At 43.5% G+C, this 22150-nt stretch overlaps 1 protein-coding gene across 1 annotated transcript in view; it reads right to left on the bottom strand.

Moving 5' to 3' along the window:
* Positions 1–22150, bottom strand: part of cubn (cubilin (intrinsic factor-cobalamin receptor)) — a 61844-nt gene that overhangs the window by 11833 nt on the left and 27861 nt on the right. Inside the window, exons 28-57 of the mRNA XM_048266104.1 lie at positions 20195–20354; positions 17535–17716; positions 16119–16293; positions 15676–15857; positions 14492–14648; positions 14021–14137; positions 13796–13909; positions 13514–13642; positions 13162–13294; positions 12402–12607; positions 11284–11468; positions 10794–10986; positions 10344–10541; positions 9966–10112; positions 9437–9627; positions 8882–9050; positions 8499–8673; positions 8185–8363; positions 7671–7880; positions 6873–7013; positions 6450–6637; positions 5873–6044; positions 5417–5620; positions 5159–5308; positions 4913–5034; positions 4473–4698; positions 4191–4378; positions 1673–1829; positions 1253–1402; positions 942–1130 (exon numbers count right to left, since the gene is read on the bottom strand). Of these exons, the coding sequence (XP_048122061.1) occupies positions 942–1130; positions 1253–1402; positions 1673–1829; positions 4191–4378; positions 4473–4698; positions 4913–5034; positions 5159–5308; positions 5417–5620; positions 5873–6044; positions 6450–6637; positions 6873–7013; positions 7671–7880; positions 8185–8363; positions 8499–8673; positions 8882–9050; positions 9437–9627; positions 9966–10112; positions 10344–10541; positions 10794–10986; positions 11284–11468; positions 12402–12607; positions 13162–13294; positions 13514–13642; positions 13796–13909; positions 14021–14137; positions 14492–14648; positions 15676–15857; positions 16119–16293; positions 17535–17716; positions 20195–20354 (5089 nt within the window). The remainder of the gene's footprint in view (positions 1–941; positions 1131–1252; positions 1403–1672; positions 1830–4190; positions 4379–4472; positions 4699–4912; positions 5035–5158; positions 5309–5416; positions 5621–5872; positions 6045–6449; positions 6638–6872; positions 7014–7670; positions 7881–8184; positions 8364–8498; positions 8674–8881; positions 9051–9436; positions 9628–9965; positions 10113–10343; positions 10542–10793; positions 10987–11283; positions 11469–12401; positions 12608–13161; positions 13295–13513; positions 13643–13795; positions 13910–14020; positions 14138–14491; positions 14649–15675; positions 15858–16118; positions 16294–17534; positions 17717–20194; positions 20355–22150) is intronic.

Below are 22150 nucleotides of genomic sequence, written 5' to 3'. Positions count from 1 at the left end.
TCAGACGGCCATAATGGTTGCTTTGTTTGATGGCTGAAAGGGTGCTGATGGCGTTTTGAGAGGAATGTGGCCAACTCTATTAGTGTCACCACAATTAAAATGGTCAGAGTTCAAAAGTGGAAATGAAAGATGCGAATGTGAGATGAAATTGTCTTTGTGTAGGCTGTGTGTGGTGTGGGGGTCTTTTTGCAAACCTTTCAAAAACTTGTGTTTGAAAATGCACAAATGTTTGTGTGAAGCTATGTGTATTTGGGTATATGTGTGTGTATTTGTGTTTGTGTGTGTGTGTGTGTGTGAGTGTGACACTGGCATTCCCCCACGTATCCACATATTCCCCATGTGCGGGGTCCTCTCTCTCAAATCCCCTCTGATTGTTCCAAAAGCGCAGCGTCTTCCCATTCCGCACATTCCCCCATTGCAGGGGCTCAGCACAGCCCGCCAGCATTCCTCCCCATCGTAAACACCCCCATGCCCAAGCCCTGGCCATCAGTGCCAAGGGCTGTGCCCAGAGAGCACCAGCAGCTAAAGCTGTGGTGAGAGGTCCATCACCAGAGCTGATAGCCTGACCCTCGAGCCCCAAATAACTGCTGACACATCCGAGCTGGTCTCTAGGTCTCTGGTTAATGCAAAACCCTTTTAGATCACTGAATGTAAGACTGACAAACCTCAGGACTCTTGCATAAGGTGTGAGTGAGTGGCAGTGAGTGAGGTCACACCATGACAGCACCTAAGAATACTGTATCTCCATGTGTGGTCTCTAAAGAACACTAGTCTGTTCAACTGCATGCACAATACTAATGCTTCATACGTGTATACCAATACATAAAACAGTTAAACACTAGAAACCTCTTTTGGTCATTTGACAAAATACTTATCACCACAACTAAAAAGAAGGCCTGTCTTTTGTTTAATTTGGATGGGTGGTGTCAGGCAACACTCACGGATGGCTACGTATTCTGCCAGGAAACCCTTGTCCTGGACGATGGAATCCGAGTAGAAGTTGACTAGCATTGGGCCAAACGTGGAGAATCTTCCTGGGATGGTGTTGCCGCAAAGAGTGGCCATGGGGTTTCCAGACATGGAGACACCGCCAAAGATCTTCACTCCATCATACAGACATGTGGAGTGAGCTAGAAACATCAAACAGAACATTATAATGACAAGGAAACATAACAGTTTGTGAAGAAAATGCACTTCATTATCAAAATTCGATTAATATGACAGTGTTAGCCGAACTAAAGGACTCTCCTACATTCTATTTGGAAGGTCTGGAATGACAGCACAATGACGGTCTGCTCTCCAGCGTTAAGCAGGTAACTGCAGTTGGAATGGGAGGGGTAGTTCTCAGGGTAGTTAGGAGAAACAACACGACCCTGGGATGCAGAGAAGTTCGCTCCACAGCCTGAGAAAATGAGGTATAAAAGGGTTAAAGGGGCCCATGGAGAATGGATGGACTAGTAAATACATAGTATTATGCTATTTGCTGCATACAGTAAAAGTTCATTTTACTAAGCCTATTATGTATACTGTTCAAACAACGAAGAACATTAACATCCATAGGTTAGAAGGTTTTACTATTCTCTTGTCACATTTTGCCACAATTCCTCTTCTGATTCTTCCTCTTTAGTCCAGTGATTGAGCTCTGAGAGGAAACGTGTGAAGCGGCACTCACGTGTGATGTAAGAGAAGCTGAAGCCCTTGCCAGCACTTTCTGAGGACTGGAAGCGAGCTGTGATGACATTGAAGGGAGCGATGATGCTAGGTGGTGCGGTGTTGCCACAACCAGTGGCCAAAAGCCCAGTGTTCGTCTCCTCATCACCAGACCATACCTAGAAAGAAATGAATTGGATGATATAAGAATTTGTATTTATTTAATGCAAAATCTCTAATGTTTGAAAACATCTGTCATGTGTCAAGTGCCTTTCCATAGACAGTTTGAGTATTTCCAAACTTAATGGCATGATTTCTAACAATGCTAGCAATTTTCCCCTTTAAAAACAGCTGAATAACTCATACCTTTTTAGCCAATCTCATTTCTGTTACTATAGTTTACATTTCTAGTTTAGGAATAGGGCAATTCCATGCAAAGGTCATCCTTACCATGGAAAAAAAAAGTTGTGCATACGCAAATAGAACTGTTGTTAAAATCTTCATTTAGGTCTATATTTTATTGTTTGTAACTGATCTGATTGAATTTGATGGAGAATTACACTCTTTTTACATCATAAATATGGTGCACAACTATACAGAAACAACATTTTTCACATGGTAATATTATACATATTTAAAAAGTGGATAAATGGACTCAAGGTTCAAACAAATTGTATCCTTTGACAAATTCTAGATTGACAAGGGAATGGTAGAGAAATGTGTATGCTCAGCTTGCCTTTAAGAGCACGACTCCTTACATTTGTAAGGCTTTTGTTTTTAAGTCAACAAGTTCCATGGCCATGTCACATCCATAACATTTTATAGGAAAAGTTTATGCTACACATACAGTGTTGATGCGACAATGTCCATAGTGTCTGTGGAAAGCTGATTTATATCAATGTAAAGTGTGATGAACTATATCAATGAAAAGTGTGCCCCTTTCTTACTTTTAAAACCTTTAATGGTGCGTTATGGATGTGACGTTATGGATGTTACATAATGTGACTTTACAAGACTGGAGACTTGCATGTCAGTTTCAACGCATTTCACCTTAGTGTTTACAATTGACATTTCAAGATTATTAGGTTGATCAAAACCACAGGGAGGCCTCGCCTAAGCATTGGCAAAACAAACATAATATTGAAATACCTCCAGTGATTAGCCTAGCCATAGCCTATTTTCAAGTGGCCTAATAACGAAAATCTGAGCGATTATCTCCCCGTAACTGTCATACTGTTGTTGTACAGTAACTGGATTATTGTGTTAGCTGGTGAAGATGGCTGACTTTGCAGCTGGAGTTAACATAGCAACCTCCTTCTGTTGCAGATTTGTTCAGCCTGCTGGTCACGTCTGCTTAACATAGTTTAATTTTAAATGTGACGCGATATGCCAGCATTTGAAGTGTCAGGTCCACTGTTGCTAATACCCACAGAGTAACATGAGTAACGGCAGAAATAAACTAGATGTACCGCATAGCGTACAAAATATGACCGCCTCTCAGTCCTGTATATTCTCTTCTCAAAAATAAATCACGCTTGTCAATTTGTCTCCATCTCCTACTCCTGCAACTCATGTGCATGTAAATGAGTGTGTGCATATGTGAGTTTGCTTTTGTTTATAAGAGTGTATGTGTGTGTGTGTGTGTGTCTGTCTGTGTGTGTGCATGTGCGTGCCTGTGTGTGTGTGTTTATGTGTGTGTGTGCGTGTGTGTGTGTATTGTGTGTTTGCATGCATTCATGTTCCCTGGTGTTTCAGTAACCCGGGAATCACTGACAAAATTGTCACAAAATTGATGATGGTAAAAGAAAAAAAATTATTTCTTTTTTATATTTTAATTGACTTGTCCTGATTCTTCCTGTGGATCTTAGTGGGCGCTGAGGAAGCAATAATTTTATCGCTAGTTTTTCATGATTACTATTTCAATTGTTTCATATCAAAATTCAGCACTTAATTATGTGTTTTATGTAGTTTGTCGAGGACTGGTTGAGACACGTCACATCCATAACGTGAAACCGTCAGATCCATAACGCCAGTTTTTTCTACATAATGCATTACGAAAATGATGCATAGTTTAAAAAACACACTTTTTGTGTTCATTTAAGTCTCCTTCATGCTACATATATCATAGTTTCGGCAGTTTCCTTCAAAATTCACAGAGTTTGTAGAAAACCTGTTATCTCTCACAAAAGTGTGTATATTTCATGTCACATCCATAACGCTGATAAAATGCCTAGTATTCTTAGGATGAAAATTATTATATAAAATTTGAGGATTTCTCAGTATTCAGAGGACAGAGGTTACATTAAAAGTTATGCAAATTAATTCACTGATACTAATTTTGCCCCCACTCTAAGGCATTTTGTTTACCAATATGAGTCCAATTGTCACATCCATAACGCTGGAACTGCCCAATAACACTAAGCTATGTTGCATTCTTACTTGAGACAATTCACCAAGAGCCAGTCTTAGTTTTAGTCAGATAATATAGTCCTGTGCTATTACACTCTCTGGGAAGTGGCAAAGTGGTCTCCATTACCTACCTTAATAAAGCTATTCTGGCACTGTCCACTGGAGTCTGGGATCTGGAACTCGCTGTTGAAACTCATCTCCAAGTGGTTCCCTTCATGAGCGATGACAGTCCAGGAGCACTCAACATTAGTTGGGAAGTTCTGCGGGTAGTTGGGGGATTTGATGATGCCAGTGTCCGCATGAATAATGCCACCACAACCTAGAGACCAAAAGAGTTCAGAGGACTTTTAAGATAACCTGCAGATAAACTCCAGTTTGAGAAGCCCTGCACTGAATGCTGAATCCTTTTGTACCTGAGGAGTCTGCAGACCAAGTGGCAATGAAGCCTCCACGGTTAACTACGCTGTCAGCCAGGAAGACTATGGCTAGCTTGTTGGACCCTGATCGGACTGTTCCAGGAGAGTTCTCTCCACAGTACTGTCCAATAATGGGTGAGCCTGGGGATCCTCCATTGAAAATGGTGACAGAGTCCCAGTGACATGTGCTATGTTCTTCCACATGGAAGTAGCTGAAAGTGAGCTGCACGGAAAAACATAAGTTTTAATGCTGTATGCATAAGGACAAAAATAACAGGTTCTGCACATACTGTACACATTGAAGACAACACTGACAAATAATGAAGTCTTGGCCACTTGCAGATACAGTAGCTCAATTAAAACATAAATGATTCAGTTTCAGGACATTAATGAATGTTTTTGGGGGTAATGCTTTCAATGTTGAGTGTGCCACTCACAGTGATGGTGTGGCCCTGAGGTGCCTCTAAGAGCCAGGCACAGCGGCTGGGCCCGGGGTAACTGTTTGGATAATCAGGACTGGTGATCGTTCCACCCTCTCCGGTTTGCAAACCACCACATTCTGGACGAGTGGAAAGAACAAACACATCAACCAATGGTCAAACTGTCTGTGCAGTTAGTCAGAACACAGTTGTGGGATATCATACAATTTAGAAAAATAAGAAATTCCTGAGATACCCGCCTACCTGAGAAGTAATATGTTGCCTTAAAGCCCAAGTCTACTGTAGCACTGTCAGTGAGGAAGTGAACCCAAAGCTCTGGAGTGAAGACCACTATTGGCACAGCAGGAACTGATTGACCACAGAAGCGAGTCAAAAGCTCCCCATCTGAGTTTCCTAGAGGAACAAGTAGAAAACAAAACATTTTAGTATCTTCATCTGTTGTCCCCTAATAATATCACAGTGCCCTCTTTGTCTTGGAGATGAAACTGCAATTTGACTTACCCAGGCGGAATTCGATATAGTCGTAATCACAGGTTTGATGATGTTCCAAGTGTAGGTCATTTATTATAATTACGATGGAGGAATTCACATGCTGGGGATTCTGAAGCAGCCACTCGCAGTTCAGCTTGTTGGTGTAGTTGCCCACGCCATAGTTTGGTGATGTGAAGTTTCCTCCATCTGGGCCTATGATCAGATCTCCACACACTATGGGAAAAATTAAACATGATGTGCAAACATGTGAGTACAACCCAGAAAGAGGAAAAAAGTGAAAAGTTAAAACCTGGTCCAAATTTCACATTCAAGAGCAAGCAACCCATACAAGCAAGACAATGCAAAGCCCCATTCATCTGTCACTACACTAAAATCACATGAAAATTTTAAAAGCCATATAAACACTCTGCATTATTCATGTTTCTGTTTTACATTGTGGTGCTCCAAAGAAAACGCTCCCCTCACCTGCTTCCTCCTCGGACGAGTAGTCAGCACTGAAGCCGCCATTGGAAACGGAGGAGTCCGTGCGGAACACAACAGTCATGGTGTTCCCGGTGGATTTGATCTGAAAACCAGCGGGAACAGTGCCACACAGTCGCTCCAGGTGCGGGGCATTAGACACAACACCATTGAAGACCTTTAAAAAGCAGAGACCCACAGCATTACCATTACAGAATATTTTATTGCACTAGAGACCGGCTCTTCCTTAAACTTTTTTGATTACATTACTGCAGCATCAGTGGTGCAACAAAAATCTGTCCAACATTCTGAAACACTGTTCCCTGACCAATACTAAATTAAATCTATCTCTCACCTGTCTATAGCACTGAGGTATGCTGTGTTCTTATATTGACTAATACAAGAAAAAGCCCTGCAATATCCTAAAAACTAAATCTATTTGTCCCCTCTTATGCTACCTGTAAAGATAAAGATCATTACTCACAGGATATTCCAGAACCCAGAAAACTGTGTAGAACCATAACCAAAAACCCTCATAGCATGCTTTTGTAGAGGTGCATGGACACGCAGGAAAAGGCCTTACATCCACATAGTCATAGTTGCAGGAGCTGGAGCCCTCGCCCTCGAGCCGGAGGTCGGTGATGGTGAGGGTGACCCTGCGGCCATGGGGTGCGGTGATCTCCCAGTGACAGATGCGGCTGTGGGGGTACAGGTTGGGGTAGTTGGGCGAGGAGATGGTGCCCGAGGGGAGGTTGAGGTCCCCTCCACATTCTGTCCGTCAGAGAACAAGGAACAAAACTGCTTTTGCAAAAACTGACCACACTGAGACAGACAGAGAAAGAGAACAGAGGGGACTCTGTGCCACTGCACCTGCCAGTATGGATCTATGACATAGCTGGACAAACGTGTGAAATGAAATGGGACACAGGGAACAGGAAGTGTGAGAAATCAGGGGGAGGAAGGAAGTAAGCAAGAAGAAAGAGTTTTTATTAGGAAGGCCACCCACCCTCCACGCTAGCCTCGAATGAGAGACTGAAGCCTGGTGCATTGCCACTGCTGTCGCTGACAAACTTCACATAAGCAAAGCTGTCGCCAGTGTCCACGGGAGTGGGCAGGCTGTTACCACAGTGCCTCCCCAACAGTCGGCCTGGAGAGAAACAATGGAGAAACGATCAGCAAGGAGCTCATATAAAGGACAAAAAAAGATTCAATGCATATATGGAGCATAGCGTTAGTTCAGGCAGGCCACAGAGTCTTGCCACAGAGTCTTGCCAGTTCCCTGTCTGGCTCAGCTGATTACCAGCTGGCAGAGATCATTCAGAGCGCCTTTAAGCTGCCTTAGTCTACCCTCTGCCTGCCGCTTCTCTACAAGCCTTTTGCAACCCACCTCCAACCTATCTCCTCCTCATACTTCTGACTTATCAATTTTGTCATTGATGTCTGCTCTGTTCTGTACCCTATGGGAGGTTTATCTTTGCTGCTCTCCCTGCCTTCCCATAGGCTTTCTATGTTTTCACATGGAAGGAGCAGGGGGCTCCCAGAACAGAGCATACCGCCAAATGTAATATTATGCAAATGGTAAATAAAGCTATATCTTGAAAAAGTGGTCCTGACTGAAATAATACTTTGTTACAAACACTACTATGTTGAAGGAACAATATGCATAATGTCATATTGTACAGTATAGTGGTAATATAACATTAAAATATTATAGATTTGTTGATGAGGCAGGTGGTGTAGTAAATAAAAGATGTGGGTGTTGTCTCTTCCTATCTCTGGGAGATGTTTGTTATTGTGCGCTCACCCGAGGCGTTGTACTCGCGGATCTCCACATAGTCACTGGAGCAATCAGAGGAGCTGGTCAGGTTGAAGGAAGTGTAGCTGAGGGTGAGGTAGTGGCCAGTAGGACCGTGCAGGTACCACTCACAGTTGGACCCGTCAGGGTAGTTGGCATTTGGAAAGCCTGGGCTTCGAACTGTCCCATGCTGGCCAATGTATGTGCCAGTACAGGTGGCTGGGAGTCAAAAGGGACAGTTATATCAACCATGCTAAAACATCTTGAGTTTAATTTCATTTATTCACATCTACTCTCTGTTGTATCAGGTGCAAATACAACTCATAAAACTACCAGTATACAGGTATACAGATATATTAAGGAGGCCTTCAGGTACTACTGTATACTGTAAGTAAATGCCACTTGCAATTCACAAAATCTAACTTTGTATGTATGTCTGGTATGTCTACCCTATGTCTCTATCTGTGCATTCTTTGTACACATGAGAAATTCAGTGAGGTAGATTTCTTGAGCGCACACTCACCGATGGAGTACTTGACCTTGAAGCCCTTGTGCGTGATACTGGTGTCGGTGCGGAACCTCACATACATGGCAGCGCCTGTGGAATGCTGGGTAGATGGCCGTGTGTTTCCGCAAAGCCTGGCGATGAAGCCTGAATCAGAGCTAGGGCCGTCGCGGACCTCCAGGTAGTCATACATACAGCTGTGAGAGATGATGGATCAGTCAGGTGGCGGAGTTACATCAAAAATTGGCACCAGAAACATCTCCACATTTGGCAGAAACATCACTTCACACATCCTTCACAATGTCAATTAGTGTGTCTCCTTAGCGTCATACTCTGTATTAGGCTCAATGTAAAAGTCATCCTCAAAGTCCAGCTGCACCGCCTCCCCGTTGGACACCGAGATGACCCAGATGCAGTCGATGTTCTGTGGGTAGTTGGAGGGGTAGTTGGGTGAGGTGATGTAGCCTGGTGGATCTGAGTCTCCCAACGGTATGTGTCCTCCACAAGCTGTCAGAAACACAAATGGTCACTCACTTTACATATCTGAAGGAACAGAAGAAAATCGACCCTGGTGATAGTAGAAGTAGAACTAATCTGTTTATTGTAGGGGAGATTGCTAAACCAGACAGATTCATACAGTAAAAAAATGAACAAATTTCACCAATGAGTACCACTGGTCGAGTGGAAAAAGGTCACAAAGTGACAAAACCCTCACCCTGACTGTGCGCCTCAAAGGTCAGCTTGAAGCCTTGACCTTCATTTGAGCCGTCCGAGACGAAGCGCACATGGAGGTTGTTGTCAGTGGTCTGGACGAAGGACGGGGGATTGGATCCACATAGACGGCTACCGAGAGGAGGAGCTGATGCGTCCGGCCCGTTCCTCAGCTGGGACACACACCAACGACTTGTAATGAGCCCAGTCACCCCACACTGTCTACACTTCATAATGTACAACCTCTACTATCGGCTTCATCTGGAATTATGTCAGTGTCACAGAGATATGCTTTATAAATACCCAACATTACACCTGACAATGTGAATCTGACACAGGCACACCGCTGGATGATACCCATATCACATAAATAGTCAATACAGCATGATGCTTGGCAGTACACGAGTGCACTGATTTGGCTTTCAGCACTCTCCATTGTAAAACATTACTGTCCAGGAGTAACACTACTTCCTGATTAGGAGAACAACTTGTTGGCAGGCGACCATCCTATAATCATACACAACTTACTTTCTTTTACTCTCTAATACGATTTACTCACCTCCACATAGTCCCCAGAGGTGCAGCCGGTACTGAAGCCCTGCACCTGGAAGGGGCTCTGGAAGTTGACAAACACCCTGAAGCCAGGGGTGACCATCACGTGCCAGCTGCAGTCCTGGTTGGATGGGTAGTTCTCGGGGTAGCGAGGGGTGCTGATCACCCCACGATCTGTGTGGATTAGCCCACCACACCCTGTCCATAAAAATATAGGTAACGTAAACATAATGAACTGGATAAAGTGGAGTGCATAACTAATAACTGAGGCATGTCTCAGGGTTCCCACTCAATTTCATTGATACAGATGTCAAAACCTCGACTTTTCAGCTTATTTTCGGCTTATAAGCGCAAAGTTGCTTTAAAATGTATACATTCTTTTGTTCACAGCTGAATATGGGAATTATATTCTAGTCAGGCAGGACATTTTGAACAAAAACAATGCATACGCCTACAGGTATGTACAGTATATCATTATGTAAAGCATTCATAGTGTGTGACATCTTTCTTGAATCTGGCATGGGCTGAACCATCACCTCTAGAGTAAGAGGCATTGAAGCCCTGCCTCATGACACTGCTGTCAGTGGTGAAGCGGATAAACATGGCGTCCCCTGTGGAGTGGATCGATCCGGGCAGCTCTCGGCCACATAGGTTTGCCAACAGGGGTGACAGGTTGGTCTCACCTGAGAAAACACACAGTTGATCAATTTAACAAATGTGATGGGTCATTGTATTGTTATTATTACTGGCTAAAGACAACAGACGACAATACAGCTAACTCTGGCTCATTTAAAGTCTATGTCTGTTGATCAATAAGCACTGTCCCAAAGACCACTGTCCCTATAGAAAGAAAAAAAGAAAAGAAAGAAAGAAAGAAAGAAATATTCTATCTATTCTGGCCTCATCTCTCTTACCATCTCTGATGACCAGGCTATCGAAGAGACATGAGATTGAAGACTCTATGTCCATAAACAGTAGGTTCAGCTCCACTATGGAGTCCGGCGAACGGATTACCCATGAGCACTCAAGGTTATTATCATAGGAGCTTGGCCAGTTGGGAGAGAATAAGAAACTGGGTGTGTCCTGTGGTATAAGGGCTCCACCACAAGCTCCTGGAAACACAAACAACCATAAGATGTAATTACTTAGATGTAGGTAGATGTAAGTAAGTACACACACACACACACACACACACACACACACACACACACACACACACACACACACACACACAAACACAAACACAAACACAAACACAGAAACAGAGAGAAACAAACACATACACATACCTATCAAGCAGCACTACAGTCATTGGTAAGACACCACCTTCACTGTTGAAACATTGCCAGGTATGATTACCCTACCTGGAGCAATAGTTGGAATGGGCCCTGTGTTCTGGACAGCCGTCCACTCGACGAGGAATCCTCTGCCCCCGATAACGGTGTCCGACCTGAACTCCAGTGTCACTACGCTTCCGGAGCTCCTCACTGGATCAGGCAGGGACAGGCCACAGAACGTGCCCAGGGGTATGGCATGCACGTTGGGTCCATCAAATATCTGAGAGGTACACAGAGGCAGAAACATGAATTTGAATTTTTGCTATATGCCCATTTAAGGAAACAACTCAGGACTGCTGGTTAGTGCAGAACAGCAGTTGAAGTGTAACTAACCATGATAACAGTCTTGAGTGAAAAGCTATATATTTTCTGGCCATGAAAGCTTTGTATTGACTAAGTAATGAAATACTCTCAGTTAATATTGGATTTTGCATAGGAATTTTATATGAGATCATGCAAGTCCTGGCCTATTGAGAAAGCACCTAAGCTTGGCAAAGAAAAGCTCAGAAAAGTATACCCTGAGGTTGTCATAGTAGCAATCATAAAGATCCTCGATATCAATATCCAGGAAGCGGATGTTGATGTAGTAGTCAGAGTCCACAGAGATGGTCCAGCGGTAGTCTGCGTTGTTGGGATAATAGGCGTTCGGCCACAGCGGCGAGGCTATCTGACCCGTGGAGCCAGTGAGATCATTCCCGAACACTAGAAAAGACGATGTTATGGGAAGTTGAAAAGATAAATGCAGGTAAAGGACCAAGGTCCCCAAGATTTCCAGAAACTGAGATGCCTAATTTGAATGATTGGCAAAGTGCATGTGCCAAGTCTAACAAAATTTAATTTAATAACTAGGCACAAATGTACCATGAGTAACACATTAAAAGTAAAGTATTGATGAGTCAGCTCAATGCTCCCACATGCAACATGATGGGCTGTCAAGAACTTTGCACTTTGCCTGCTGGTGGCCATGAATGATGATATGGTCCCTATTTTACAGAAGAGGTTTAAATGGTTAAGGGTTGATTCTTGTGTGGGGGTATAGGCATTGATCTGAAAGACCAGATCTGTTTTTTGTGTTTGTAAGCCTTAACCAAAGGCATTATGAAGTGTTAACAGAGTATAGAGAGTGTTTGTCACACAGTAGTATGTCCACTATAATCACTGTGGTGGTGATTGCTTTTTCAGATGGATAAGGAAGTCCATCAGCCATTAAAACAAAAGATGCCAGTCTTATGCTCTCTAAGGGCTCCTACACATAGTTGCGTTCCGCCAACGCATGCCAGTGGGTGTTCCCGACGGTAGCTATGCAAATTACTTGAAGTATAACTGTAATTTGATTGGTTGGTGCCGTCCGTCGATTCGCTTGATTGGCCGGTGCCGTCTGTCGGTGCAGCAACAGCTGAACTTCTCAACGCGAGCGGCGGAAGAAACGCAATGGACCCACAATTCAGTTCGGCAACGGATGACGTGAGCCCATGTAAAGTGAATGAGATGCGTCTCCAACACTGCAACGCACCCAACTGTGTGTAGGAGCCGTAACTGAACAATAAATACAGTTTAGCACCAGCGTTAAACTATATTCGTAGACAACCATTTGAAGTCAGACCACATGAGCATGCCTTTAATAGAAGTACTCACAGAGAGAAAAGGTGGCTCTGAAGCCAGCTCCACTGACCGAGGCATCAGAAACAAACTTGACCCAGAGGATGTGGCCCATTAAAGAAGTGTAGTTGGAGGGGAGGGAGCTTCCACAGAAGCGGCCAATCAGAGGTCCGGTGGAGTTTCCCTCACGGATCTCCACATAGTCATTGTTGCAGTTGGAACTTGCCTGGAGCTGGAACATTCTATCAAAAAGAGACGAAAAAAGCAAGCTCTCATGTACAGCAGAATCACAGTACGCAATGCAATTAGCCTAGAAATCTAGACGCACCCTAGCAGCAGCAAATGTAATTTGCAGCCAGGGTCGTCTAGCAACTCTCCGTTGGCTTGCGAGCTGGAAAAACCAAATTCTAGTCAGGCCAATCACATCGTGTAGACAGTTGGTGGGCGGGCTTAACATAATGATGGCAGAGTTGCTACAGTTCCACATGAATTCCCTGCTACTTGAGAATAAAGAAGATGGATGCTGCTGCTGGCGAACAGCGCTCTTTGAATCGGCTTTGGCCGCGACTCGAGTTAAGCTTTTTTAAGTTGGCAAAAGTTTGATCTACCAACTAGCTCCGCTGGTGGGAAAACGCATGGGACTCATTGGTTGTAGGTAATTTGAAAGATAACCATTTATCAGGCCCCTTGGATGGAGCACTGCCAATAGTGAGTTCCCAGACCCTACATCTTGATGTGGGTCTGGCTCGTCAGGCAACAATGCAATTATATGATGAGAAGAATCAAGTAAGCTCACGTGAAAGACAGTTGCAGTCTGTTGCCAGGAGAGCTGATTATTTTCCACACACACTCGATGTTGGTAGGATAAGCGTCAGGGAAATTGGGACTGTTGAAGGCACCAGACTCCATGTGGAAGTTTCCACCACAACCTGAGAGACAGATTGAGATAGAGAGAAGAGAAGAGAAGAGAAGAGAAGAGAAGAGAAGAGAAGAGAAGAGAAGAGAAGAGAAGAGAAGAGAAGAGAAGAGAAGAGAAGAGAGCAAGGGAAGACGGGATATACCAAAAAATGATTCTAGCCTTGTCCAGGGTATGTTGAACTCAGATCACATTTCTAATTTTGGTTTGAAAAATGTTCTTGGTCTCCTACTTGAAGTAGAGCCAGAGTATGTGGCTCTGAATCCCTTCTTTGCGACAGAAGAGTCAGAGATGAAGTTGACGACCAGTGCATTGCTGAATGATGTGATTGGGTGAGGGACCTGTACTCCACAGAATGTTCCTGAGGGACAAATTCAAGATAGATTGAGTTCTGGTATCACAACAGGCTTCTACAAATTCAACTCGATAACAATAACATTTGAAATAATACGAAAGCACAGTCTTGAATATTGTGGCCTCCTTGTTATGATGAGAAGTCTGAAAGTCTTTTTACCAACTGTTGGTGCCTGGGCGTTATCCCCATCCAAGACCTCCACAAAGTCATGGGAGCAGTTACCATTGATCATCTCCAACTCAAAGTCAGTGAATGACAAGGTCACATGGTTAACTACGTAGAGTCAAAGTTAAAAAGAACAGACACACATGAATATCAGAATCAGACTAAAACAGATAGAATGGATGTGAAAAGTGAAGTGCACCAATATCAATGGCTACTTACATGGTTCTTGGGCTTTGATGATCCAACTGCACATCTGATTGGCTGGATAAGGGTATGGATAGCGAGGGGAAGCGATGGCTCCACCAACGTCATCAGTTGTAATAGTGGATCCACACACTGCAACAAAACACAGACATTCAGAATGTCCACACCAGTAACAGCACTGTAATGATGAGAGACCAACATATATTGCATATATATCCAGCATATATAGTAGTTCTATCTGGTATCTGGCATCAGGTAACAGCATTTATCCACTGTAGCCAGATTAATTCTTTATACAAGTGTAAGTATGTAAATATGAAACTTAATTATCACATGGTCTTCTGTTTGAGTAAAAAAACAATGAGTTGCAAGAAATAGGTTATTTCCCCCCTTTACATTAGTAAACAAGAACATAGCATGTTTGTCTGCCCAGGGCAAGCGAAGAGAAAGCTCATTTGATTGAGCAGGCCTTCTCCTCCTCCTCACCCTCGGAGAACTGGGCACTGAAGCCGCGGTGGGTTAAACTGTTGTCGGATCGGAAGCGCACATGGATGACTCTTCCTGTGGAACGGATGGCAGCTGGAAGCACCGAGCCACAGACCACCGCCAAGAGAGGGAACTCAGCACTGGGGCCATCATGGATCTGTGTCACAGAGGAAAAACGTATGAAATGGAAGAGGAGAGGAGACAGGAACACAGAGGGGAGAGAGAGAGAGAAAGAAAGAAAGAAAGAAAGAAAGAAAATGCAGGGTTTGGTCATGATGCATGCCTTTTAAAACATTTAAAATTCAGTTCAAATGGTACAAGACGGACATGAATACCAATCCCTGTCTTTTTATTTTTCTCTAGATCAGACCTAGTCGTGCAGAGCCTCACTGCAGGGCCTTCCATGACACAGCGTTAATCAAACGCACCACTGACCACGCGGTCAACGACCGACTGGACTACTGTTCATACCAGACCACAGGATGTGACCCAGTGCACAGTAGAAGACAAAAAGCAGAGGAACAAGAGGATACTCAAGCAATGTGGATTGGTGGGGAACAATAAAATTAAAAGCATGCACTGTGTCATTGGATAAAAACTTTAATTCATCAAATAGAATTGAAAAATAAAGAGTCTAAATAAAATGGATGGTGTATAAAATTAACATGAAATGAGGTGACTTATTAGTTGGAGAAAAAAAACATAGATAACCGGCCAGTGCTCAGACAGATGAGGAGACTGTGGTCAAAACTGATAAGTGGTGACAGACATCAACTACTATGCCAGTTGCTGTTCTGGAAGATGAGTACATTAGTGTCATCTAAGACTATGGCTGTCTGTGGTTAGAGTACGACTGCCAAAAAAATGCCAGGACCATGACCGTGCAAAATGCAGTGACGTGAGGCTATTAAAAATTGTAACCGCAATCAACAAGGACCCCTTTATCTGTTCAGTTCACATCATGCTTTTTCTGCTACTCACAGAGGGCCCTGGTTTGAAAGGACTAAAGGCCTGTCTACACTTCCATCGTTAACTATAATGAGAAGTGTAGACGTTCATATAATTCTAGTTAAAGCTGTCTTTATAGTTAAAGACATACTATAGCTATATATATAGCTATACTTGAAGCAATATCTAGGTGTCATTCATATATTTATGTGGACATGAGAGACATAGCCACTCACTGCTACATAGTCCCAGGTGCAGTTGGATTGGTTCTCAATGTCCAGGTCTGAGAAGTTGAAAAGGACCCGGTGGCCTTCATCCACGGTGATGACCCAGGAGCAGTCCACGTTGTTGGGGTAGTTGTTGGGGTACGATGGGGAGTGGATCTCTCCACTGGGAGCGTTCACGGCACCACCACAGCCTGAGGAAGTCCACAGGGGTATATGTATGTGTTACTGTTTTTGTAGTAAATCTATGAGGACTACTTAAGTGGGCTGATCTAGCATCTGTTTTAGGTGTGTGTGTGTGTGTGTGTGTGTGTGTGTGTGTGTGTGTGTGTGTGTATGCATAGTGTGTATAGTGCATATGTTGCTAGAACTGAATATTGCCTGTGCTCTATTCCCAGTTGAAAAATAGCATGTGTGTTTAAGCATGTGTCATTGAATGTGTGTGTAGTGAGCACCTCCATGGATTTCCTCATATTTTGCACTGAACCCACGACCGCTGACGTATGCATCACTCTTGAAGCGGACAGTCATTAGATTGCCTGTGCTGGACACCACTAAGGGGTTTCCAGGGGGACGTGTGGTGCAGAGTTGGGCCAGACGTGGGGCCGACTGGTCAGGTCCACCATATACCTAAGGGTCAAGGTTCAAAGGTCAGTAATTTTTTGGTGACATAATAGCTTACATACATAATAAACATATTTTCAAAAATACTAATATGGAGACTGATACAGCACAGCTATTAAATGTATGTAAAAAAACTGCAAGAGCAATGCAGAATGCCTGTCTGTTACCAGAGTACAAAACTTTAAACTATTTTTTAAAATGGCCACTACAGAGACATGTGGACATTAGGGGATGGAGAACACTGCCTCAATTCCCCCAAAAACCAACACCCATATCTCTGAGGAAACAGGAAGTGGCTGGTTAGTCAGTGAAGGATTGTGGGTAGTTTCTGTGGAAGGTGGTGTGTCTGCAGGCCCGTGGTGTGGCTGTGGACTGAGCCGCTGGTAAAGCAGGATCTCTAAGCTCCACTTTCTGCCCCGCCAGCTTCAGTCAGTGTTCCGGTGGCAGTCAGCATTCCACAGGGCTGAGCAGCACAGTAGCTCTCTCTCTCTCTCTCTCTCTCTCTCTCTCTCTCTCTCTCTCTCTCGCTCTCACACACACACACACACACACACACACACACACACACACACACACACACACACACACACACAATCAGATACCGTACCTGATCGGATATGATAACACATTCATAAACATTCTCACCCTCACACACAGGAGACAGTCAAACACAATGCAGCACACGTATTATTTAATTTTTGTCTTAAAAATATTTGAAATACAAACTTATTCATATCTAGAATAAGAGAAACACAAAGGTGCACACACACACACAAAGCTGTTGATGAATGGATTTTGTTTCTCCCTCTTCTCTCTCTCTCTCTCTATGTAATTTGATAATTAAATTCAACAGCAGCCAGTAAGGCTTTCATTTCGGATTACCTCTGATTACCAAAGTTCCTTGGTTTCAGAGGCTTTTGCAAGCCACCTCTTACTTTGTCCTGATTATATTAGTGAATAATTATTGCACATAATGTACCCAAATATGAAGAGTTTGGTTCCAAAATGCTATAACCACCATTTTAATTCATTTTCATATGATTGTGTCACATTGATGACAGTTTGAAAAGTTGTCTTCTCTGATGCTAAATTCATATATTTCCATCAGACTGCATGTGTACATATTATCTTCATGTTATCACTTACACTTAGCGTGTGTGTGTGTGTGTGTGTGTGTGTGTTACTTGGGTCCACAAGTACTAAATGACATTAGACAGAGGCCGGTAACTCCCTCGGCTTGGCCGTACCTCCAGCAGGTCGTAGTTGCAGTCAGGGTGGTACTCCACATCAAACTCATAGATGGTAAGGGTGATGCTGGTGCCAGCGGCGGTCTGGATGTACCAAAGGCACTCCCGGTTCTCTGGGTACTTGTCAGGGTAGCCTGGACTGGTGAAGTTCCCATGTGGTCCAAGGAGGTCCCCACCACAACCTGCAGGGGGTAGGGTTGGGTCAATGACACAAGCAGGTATTACCCATTCCTCCACATTTTTATGCTAGAAGAATATTGACAAATATTTCATGCGAGTCACATTCTGTTTGCGTGGAAATTGAAATTCAGATTAAGAAATTCCGATCAATTCCCTGTCTGGCCAAATATAATCCCACATCATTGATAATTCATTGGTGGTCCATTTCCCCAAGTGATCAAATCTTGTTGGAGAAAGTTTAATGCATCCAATAAAAGACACATTAAAATACGTAAATGTGTACATCATGATTCATTCAGAGTCTTGTATATGGGACTTATGAAAACAGATGTGAAAACATCCACACACGCACACACACACACCACACCCCAGGGAGCAGTCTGGGCAGCTTGTTTTACAATGATCTAGGGAGGCCTACTGTATTCCTCCTTACTGCAGTCAGATGCACATGACAAGCAATATCAACTCAGCTCTCCTCAGAAGGAATTCTTAGGAGCACAAAACCGGTCAACCTTGACACCACTCAGAAAAGTGAAATTGTTGTTGTTTTTTCCAGTCAGCACCATCTCTGACAGTGAGTTCTTGTCACATTCCACTAGGAGCAAAACAAACCGTGGTGGCATAAATACCCTCCTCACGGCTCTCCCGTGAGTCTACGGAAAACATTTTCTCCTTTTTGCAACCTTTCCAATGCTACTCTTCACGGTTTGGGACAGTGGAAGGATAGTGTGAAATGTGCTATCATACTCCACCAACAACAAATCACAAACCTATTCAGGGGAAGATGTGTCTCTCGTACATTTACAAACTTTAGATACAAAGAGACACACACATACACACACACACACACACACACACACACACACACACACACACACACACACACACACACACACACACACACACACACACACTAAACAGAACCCTTCTGTTAGTCAGGATGACCACTGTTCATTATAAATTAAGTTTCTTGCATATTATCCTCAAGACATTACTCTCACACGTCTCAGTGGTCATATCGGGCCGGGTAGCAGTACTCTACAACAAGCCTTAAGTACAAACAACAGCCACCACACCCACATGAAGCACTGTGACTCAGTGTTTGGACACCTTTACTCAATGCCAATCCTCAGTGCTCAAATAAACACACTAATGTTCCTAAACACAAGTCTACACCATATTCCACACATATCTACGGGGCAGAAAGGGAAACAAAAAAGCCCCGCACCTGCATCGTGCACAAGTAACACTTTCAATCTGTCCACTGATGGCATAGTTTCATAGTGATTAATCTGTATATCATAAAATGGACAAATCAACAATAGCTGTTACAGGTCTGTGAGTTTTGTAAACTTAGACTACAATATCAGTTAAACACAGCACTCTAGCTTCAGTGAGGAGTTAATTTTCTTCTGATGAAGCCTTTGGTTTCAGATTTTCCACTGTCCATTTCTGGAAAACATGATCTGGGAGGGAAAGAGCCCAACTCCTCATAGGTCATACATTTCCTCCAAATTAGGGTTTCTTTTTTAAGAAAGTCCAAACGCCACAAAAAAATACATCCTGAACAGGGACCAGCTGGCAGTGAATGACTACTGGAGGCCATGGTGTGCGTTATAGACAGAGAGTATGAAACTTGATGAGTGTGTGTGTGAGAGAGAGAGAGAAAGAGAGACAGAGAGAGAGAGAGAGAAAGAGGAGAACAAGGCAGATGTAGTGGCCTATGTTTGTGTGACTGCTGGTTTTCCTGTATGACGTAACTGGTCACTGCTTTCTCTGCCTCCTCTGGGACATAAGTGGCCATATCCCCACATATCGTATGACATCATCCTGAGACGGAATGCTAGTCCTTGACCTCAGCCTCTGCCACCATCTGTTCCAGCACAGAAGGTGCATTGCCATTGGCAGTGTGGACCGCGCCTCTCTTTAGCAATCGGTGATTGGGTAACATTAAAGCAACACCAAAGAGTTTTTTGTACCTTAAAATAATGTTTCCAAAATCGTTTCAGTGGTTCATCAACTTGAAACAGGGTGAACGGCACTTCTGCATTCGCTTCACAGCCCTCTATCGGCTATAACCGCACTATGTAAGTTTGCCAGATCGGGTAGCGGATCTGTAGTTCGATGGAATGAGACATAAGAAACTACAAATTTGACTTGCATCTGATGTCGCAATACATTCATAAATCGCGCAAATATTCTACCTTGTCTATGGACATCGTTATTTGCAAAGCCGGTGCTGGATAAACAAATAGCATGCGTGCGACAGAGGGAAAGATCTTTGGTGTTGCTTTAAAAAGGGAAAACCCTCTGAATGTTATGGAAAAGGTTTGCATGTCTGGAACATTGAGGCTGCATTGGAATGTTTCAGAAGGGCAAAAAAACAAAAACAAATGGTGTTTAATTTTCCTTTTTTAAACAAAAGCCTCTATATCAACGATGAAAGCTGGATCCTGGTATAGAGGTTATGAGGGTCTTACCATTCTGGTACCAGAGCATCCGGAAGCCCGTGTAGGACACAGAGGAGTCGGACTGGAAGACCACGTGCAGGCTTGTGCCAGTGGTCATACTGGCAGGAGGCGGGGTGTTACCGCAGTAGGTGCCAATCAGAGGAAACGTGGCATTGGGCCCATTGTAAAGCTGCAGAGACAGAGAGGAGGCAGGTCAGAGCTACATCAAGTTTACCTTGAGAAGAAGTCATGTGGATTAAAGGGTTAAGTTTGAAACCAGCCACAAACACGACAGATTGTGAGATGTAAATGACAATGGCAATGACAGAGTTACATGCTTCCTGAATTCATACTACTGGTAAATTCTTGTGTTGAAAGAGGATATGACCTAAGGTAAGACTGAAAGATGTAATCATTTTCAAAATGACTTTCAAAATGACCAAGATCAAACTAAACAAAATATGTTTGGTTACATCTCAGGCCAGATAAACAATAACTACTGTAGCTTATTTTAAGATGGATTAAAATGGCATAACTGTGCCCATGGTGTAGAGATGATAACAATGAGCCTCTTCATCTGGGTTTTCTACGGGGATCTTACATAACAGAGGTCAGTGTGAGGAGTGGAGAGGGGAGAGATGCTCTTTTACCTCTGACACTCACACGAGACAGAGGAAATGGAGACAATATCTCATTCTGTGTGTGTGTATGTGTGTGTGTGTGTGTGAGAGAGAGTGTGTGACAGAGGGAGAGAGAGAGATGAAGACAGAGAGGGAGAGAGAGAGTTGAATAGACAGAGAAGGTAAGACAGAGTGTGCATTCATTCTTGTGTGGACACAGTAGTTGCAGGGGAAGACAGGCACACAAAAGAGGTGACAATTCCATCAACTCCATTTCACATCCGCTGACAGTTGTCAGCCCTGTACAACAAAGTGTGCCTGATAAGAGATGGCTATCTTTCCACAGTACAGAGTATGTCTGAGCTGTGAAGTCATGTTCTCCAGAAGAGAGTGCACAGACTCTTTACAGCCATGACACACTTCTTTCCACTCCAGACAAGTGACAGCACGAATATCAGGCATGACACTATGGGAAACAAAACCTCTGAGTGAGGGCAACAGTGCATAAACATAAACAACCTGTTCTTATCTTTTTAATTCATGCTTCATTTTACAATATTAAATACAAAGCATGACTGTTTTGCCATAACCGCAACATTTCTCTGTGCAATTTAAATACTTTAAAGCCCCCCCCAAAGGGCAGATTTAATAGAAGAGGGAGCAGAGAATTAAGTGAGAGGATATGAACACAAAATGATTACCATCTCTCTTTCGGCCTCTGAGGTAAAATGAGCTATATTAGGAAAAAGCTTTGCAGAGCTCAGAGCTCCCAATGTCCCAAACCCCCATTAAGATGCAGGGCAGTACAGTGGGGGCTGGCTACTGAGGCAGATGCTCTCCTATCAGTGGGGTTATTAATCCCTTTGATTAATGCAGCCAAATGAGAGACTTGATGGCTGCCATGAACAGAGAACATCATATTCATCACAAGATAGGAAGGGGAAAGCTACATAAGGTCACTGCACATCGCTTCTATATATATGGGGCGTAAACCCTCTACTCTATTTGATATTTCATTTGTCTGACAGTGAATGTGAAATGGCCCTCACATGCTGATGAAGTCCAGAAGAAAAGCTAAAGCAGATAAGGAACATAATGAAATGACTTCTTGTGACCAAATAGGAAGAAGCTTTAGCATATCTTGTTGATAAAGCAGTGCAAGACGTGCAGAGGGCAGAACACATTCCAAGCACAGATAGTCATCCTGTTGCACCACACTGCATGACATCATCACAGGGGTGGGAAAGTGTGTGGGGTAGAGAGGCTACAGCTATAGCCAAAAGCTTTCAGTGTACTCTAGTACACACAGACACACACACACACACACGCGAGAGAGCACGCACATATATACACACAAATAGAGAGA

This window comes from Alosa alosa, chromosome 16, assembly GCF_017589495.1.
Source record: "Alosa alosa isolate M-15738 ecotype Scorff River chromosome 16, AALO_Geno_1.1, whole genome shotgun sequence".
NCBI classification, from domain to species: domain Eukaryota; kingdom Metazoa; phylum Chordata; class Actinopteri; order Clupeiformes; family Clupeidae; genus Alosa; species Alosa alosa.
Note: the sequence above shows the minus strand (reverse complement) of the source record. Positions and strands in the feature narration are given on the sequence as shown.